Raw genomic sequence first — 5,893 nt, 5'->3', positions numbered from 1 at the left:
GCAGCCATAAGCTTATAAAAAGATTTTGGACACATTAAGGGAATGAAAGAGAAAAGGCTTTCACGTAGGTATATTCCTCCAGCATCACCTTCTGCAGTAGCTGCACACCCACTGGAGGCGTCTCATGCAGTTACTGAAGTGCCTTTGTACATATCAGCTGGAGGGGAGAAAGGCTGCAGGTTAGTAAGATGCCATTTGTTCTAACACCCATTTTTTGCCTTTGCTAGTACATCTGTAAGACTTCAGGAGGTTTATTTAAAGCACACAGTGAATTTTCCACAGTTGGAATTTTCCCAACAACTTCAGTAGGAACAGTGCTTCTGAAAAAAACTGAAGAAACCAACCAACCCTCCCCCTCTTTAACAAAGCCCAACTTTTAATTTAGGAGTATGTTGTAAGAGAGGAAAAGTTATTTTGTGCATTTATAAGAGCATAAACCAGAATAAAATTTAATATTTATTAGAATTTCTTCCAGTAACAGCATTCAACATCTTAACAAACCAAGTTGTGAAGTCTTAAAAAAATCTGGGATTACAAAAAAAGTTGAAATAAGTCGTTCCTTGTATTTAATGGCAACAAAGGGGGAATTTTCTATTTAAAAACAAACTTATCATATAAACAGTATTATTTTAAGAAAATGTGATTAACATGATATGTAATTTTCAGAATGGATACACAGTGTATGAATACCAATCTGAATGGAACAGAGGGGCAGAACACAATACCCCCTTAAAAATCTCAAAATAGGCTGTTTGAAGAAAGTGGGGGAGGAGGATCTTTATAGTGAAATAACTTAGAAGATACCACGCAATGGACAAAAAACGCAAGAGTACAGAAGATAATACATGACACCCTCATTACAACACCCCCCTCAAGTCTGGTTATACAGTAAATAAAGTTAGTAAAGTGCATCTTTTAAAGACTTGTCTAGTGAGATAGCTTTTCCAAATATAAAACACAACACAAGACGTGCAGTAACAGTTAAATCATAGTGTAAGTTTTTAAAAACTAATTTTTAACTTTTCATTCACTAAAGAAGAAAAGTTTTAACTGCAGTAGTGTTCACATTATTCTTCAACAGGATGCATCCTCATGTGCTTTTGTTACTTGGCAAATCTATAAATACAGAGCATGGCAAAATTATGCAGTTGAAGCAAGTGCTTCTCTCAATGTAATGCAATTCTTCAATGGCAGAACAGCCACATGCAGCACAACTGTTAGATTTTGGGAAGCTTTGGTGCACTAACGACGGGATTGGTCTCCTGCAAATACCTTCGCCCTGCACTCTTATAGTCGTAGGTGCAGGTGTGAGTCTCTGCATAGCGGTGTGTTGCACAGAAGTTGTTTCCACATCTGAAGAATTAAGAATATTAGAAGTTACAAGCTTTTAGAAGCTTTTAACTCTCTGACATCCTGGGAGCTCTTTGGCTTAATCATGTCTTGTTTATTTGACATAACTGCTTAGATAACCATCCTTGACTGATAACATTAACTGGCAGGGTAATCAAAATGACATTTTTGTCAACTGAATGTTGCAGTTTTGACCCAAAAGTCTCTTCAGCTGGGAAGTTAAGCAAGATCAGTACTCCTGGGAACAACTAGCAAGGATCAAACACACTTAATTAAGAATGATGGGCTTTGATTTATTTTATTTCTTTTTAAAGACCTCACACAACATCAGTTGGTAGAATTCAGAGGATAAAACCATGGAACTAAAATAACAGCATCAAGTGAAATCCACATAACACATTTCAATTCAAAAACAACACATCATTCAGACCACTAAAATAGTTTAGTTCAGCACAACTTATGCCTGTCATAAACTCAAATTAGTAATTTGAGATTAATAAATACAGACTTAGTCAGCTGCAAATACATCACACTAACTATAAGGAACATGACTTTCTACATGACTGGATAAGGGTGCATCTTTCCTACATCAGTGCCAGTCTCAATGAGCCAAGATTATGATTTTTGCCTTCAAACTTGATAGCTAGGCAGCTAAGACTCCTAACAGGAGAAAAGCATACTCTGGATGTTTTATCTGATCTGAACAAGTGCTTTAAGAGGACATTGATATTACTGTCCTGTTGCCCGATTATTTGTTAAAGTTGCTTCCTGGCAGTAAAACAATGACATCATTCAAAATCAGAATTCTCTTGAAATGGATTAAACATTACTCATCCAACTTACTGTCTATTGGACTATAATCCTCCATTATACCTATCCACCTATCTATCTATCTAGATGTGTGATAAACTCTGCAGCTGTTCCTGAGGCTTTGTTTGCCTGATAATATATTCGCTTTTCTTTGGTTTTTGGTCCCATACTCACCAGTTCTCTCACATGACTGTATTCTCTATTTGGTTCATGTTCCATTCTAGTAAAAGGTCATATGGTTGCTCCTTTTGAAACTAGAACGAGTGATATTCTTGGAGATGTGCAATTTCCCCCCTTTTTCTGTGTTTCATTTTTAACCTTAAGCAAGCTGCTTAGTTACTTCTAGAAGAGATTGCAGCTATTTGCTCAGCAGAAAAAGTGTGCAGTGTCCAAAACTGTTTCAAAAAAATAAAAGACTGAAGAGTCAGTAAGGAGGCAGTTCCTCACCCTGAAACTCTCAAACACAATTCCTCAATGGCAGAAGTCTTGTTCATTTTGCTGTTGACTGGCATGAACTAAGATCAGCTTCAAATGTAGCCCTACCAGTACAGCAGTTCCCAACCTCGACTAGCTCATGGGAAATGATACTGAGAAAAGAATATCCTGTGGGAAACAATACTTTGAGAACCAAAATCAACAGAGAAAGTGTGTTTTTTAATGTTTGTGGTAATCACCACCAAGGGCCAGGTCTCATTGTGTTGTCTGCAAGTCATGATCTGGGGGACCAGTACTCTGGCATTCTGCTTTTGAGATGCTCTAGGTGCTCAAAGGTGACTGAAGTCTCTCTCACAAGAAACAGAAAACACATAAAATCAAAAAGTTGTCAAATACAAATTTGTATAAATTCACAAACTATGCAGATGTAATAGGGCCAAAGCTGAGGGAGATTCTTCTGAAAAATTGTAATAAACCCAGTTTTTCCTCAAGTTGTTAACAACATAATTACTGCTGAGAAACTTTGCAGAACATAAATCTGTAGTGAGTTCTCCCCACACTAGTATAAAATGTCATCGTTCTCATCTTGTAATCATCTTTCTTATTTCCTGATATCTTGCATTCTGATACCTTACATTTCTTGATTTTCCTGGAAGAACATACACCTCAACAGCAGAACAGGTACAGCATTCCTGAATTTTGATCCCTGGAGTTTTGCTGAACTGAGAACTGCAACATTTCTGAAGGTTGTCTTTTGATTTGCTACGCTTAAGGAATACCATGCAGCATAGAAAACCTTTTGGTTAACTCAGCTATCAACTTTAAAGAACAGCTGCTTATATGCTCAGCCTACCTGCACTCATAGCTGGTTGCCAATCCAGTTTTCTTGCCACAAAGAAAGCAATGCTTTGTAATTTTCTTTTTTGCTTGAATTGAGCCATTCACAGGTGGAAGATGGGTTGCTTCACCTGCTTTCAGAAGTAGAAAGACAGCAAAGACATTTTATTCTTACTTATTCCTGATCACAAACTAGTTAAATGTTATCTTCTGAAACCCAGATTCATTTTGCATTTCTGAGGATACTTCAGGTGGGAACCCCAGAGCCTAAACAGAGAGGACAAAAGCCCGAATAGAAAACACACCTCAAGCCTATGAACACCTTTGGAAGGGGCAGCACAATGCGGGATTTAGACTTTTTTTTTTTTAACATCTGTTAAAAGTTCATATAAGCAAGAAGTTACAGAAGAAATCAAGAAACAAATCTCCTAATGGTCTTCCCAAATGCAAAATGAAATCTTCATGTGATTGGGAACGCACTACACACAATGGCTTTCCCAAGAATCAATTGGACATTCAAGTACCTAGCATCTAGTATATTCAGCAGCTAATAATTCAAGTTTGCCAAATAATCGCTGCAACATTTTAAAGACTTGCTGGTATTCCTAATTGCAAGGAAAGTACATTACTAGACTACAGGCCTCTATTTAGCTATATGGTTTCATAAGGCACTTTGCAGACGTTTGTAAAATTTCTGTACTTAAAAATTTACTTTACTTTGACTTTTTGCCCTGTAATTTTTGGCTGTGGCTTTATAAGTGGAGAGTATGCAAAGAAAAGGCATCTTCCTTCCCTCTGTAGGAGTAAGCTCTTCATCCACAACTTGCTTATGCATATTTACTATACACTAGGACAGTGAAAGTGAGCAACGCACCCTCTCAAACGTTCTTTCAGTGCTTTCACCCCTGTATTGCCAGAATGCTCCCAAAAAGTAACCTAATGAGTTCAGACTAACTTTGTCCAGTGCACCTTTAATCCTAACAGTCATTTCTCAGCTGAGGTACAGCAGGCTACATTCAACAGTAACACCAAGCAGTCACTACACACTGCAGTCATCATTACCGACCGGTGCTATCCCATTGCTATTCCGCATGGAAACTTCCAGGCAATATATGTCTGTGCTATCAATTTCATACTATTTCAGGAGCATCAGTTAGCCCAGTTTGTGAAAGAGACAGAGCTTGAAGTCATCCCCCCCGAGGACCATATTTAAACAGAAAAAACAATACACCTGTTCTCACATTTATGGTCCATACAGCAACTGCATGTAAACGGAGGTATTGGATAACAAACTGAATCTGTCCTTCGGCCACATACACAACAAATCATTATGAGCCACCTCTCTCAAGAACTGGCATGATATGATGACACCAACTTTGCCTTTCTCATGTCTGGAACCTTTTGGAAAATACACTTTTGCCTGATATAAGATACACCAGAGGAGTGTCTTCATAGTTCTGTCCAAAATGATGCAGATGATAGCAGGCTTCCCCATCATGCAGATGTGGCTATTAGGGTATCACCTCTTTCACCATGGAGTAGGTATGGACAGACCTGTTTATTATTTGACTGCCAATTCAAAGCTGTACTCCCAGTTGAAATGAAGGCACAGTCCACTATTTTAGCGGCTTTTGCTCCCATATCATTGCAATTACACCATTTTTCCTTTTGCAGCTGCTATTTGAAGATCTATCTTCTAACTCGTTCTCTATACCTAGATCTTAAAATCCTGGAATACATGCCTGCCTCTCTTTTCCTAAGGTCATACAGAAAGAAAAGAACACCTGCAAACTGCAAGTCAAAGATGTGGAGAAGAAGAGCTGATTGCACTGAGAATCTTTAGCTCACCATCTTAAGAGTTTTAGAAGTGCTAATCTAGACAATTCCATTGCTCCCAAGAGAATTAATCACATAAGAAATCAGTATTTAGGTACAACGCATCCATTTTCAGTAGATGTCAAACATTAAGCACTCCACAGTTACCAAGACTAGAGTAGAAAGAATGACACCCATCACAGAAAATAGAGAAAAATCTGCACAATATCAGTAATCTTCAGCATCCATGCCCTTATTGCTTCCTCCCCACTTTTCTTTTGCCAAATCCTTTTGGCTCAGGCTGTAGTCCTAAAGACAACGCAACTGATAAATTTTGCTCTGAGTTTAGTACACTTGGGAACTGACCTTTTGGAAACTTCAGAGCAGAAAGTCATGTTTATGTCTACAGATGACATGCAGGATTCATTAAGTATTAAAAAAAGCTAGGAAAGAGTCACCGTTATGTCTGCCTAGGATGACATCTGTATGTTAAAGCATTGCTTAAAATACTAAAAGTTATACCATGCTATAGAAGTGTAATATAGTAATGACTTTAAAAGACATATGCCTTACAAAGGTAAATGATTCTTGTCCTCTATATATGTGATTTATCAGGAAAGATTAAAGAGTCATCTGCAATTATTAA

At 37.7% G+C, this 5,893-nt stretch overlaps 1 protein-coding gene across 1 annotated transcript in view; it reads right to left on the bottom strand.

Moving 5' to 3' along the window:
* Positions 1-490: 490 nt before the first annotated feature.
* The window catches only part of ZFAND4 (zinc finger, AN1-type domain 4), a 20,870-nt gene continuing 15,467 nt past the window's right edge, over positions 491-5,893 (bottom strand). The window contains 2 exon segments of the mRNA XM_010292894.1: positions 491-1,353; positions 3,449-3,576. Of these exon segments, the coding sequence (XP_010291196.1) occupies positions 1,218-1,353; positions 3,449-3,576 (264 nt within the window). The 3' untranslated portion in view covers positions 491-1,217.

This window comes from Phaethon lepturus, unplaced genomic scaffold (genome assembly GCF_000687285.1).
Source record: "Phaethon lepturus isolate BGI_N335 unplaced genomic scaffold, ASM68728v1 scaffold55528, whole genome shotgun sequence".
Taxonomy (NCBI): Eukaryota; Metazoa; Chordata; class Aves; order Phaethontiformes; family Phaethontidae; genus Phaethon; species Phaethon lepturus.
The sequence above is the reverse complement of the archived record's forward strand: the minus strand, read 5'-3'. Positions and strand labels throughout refer to the sequence as shown.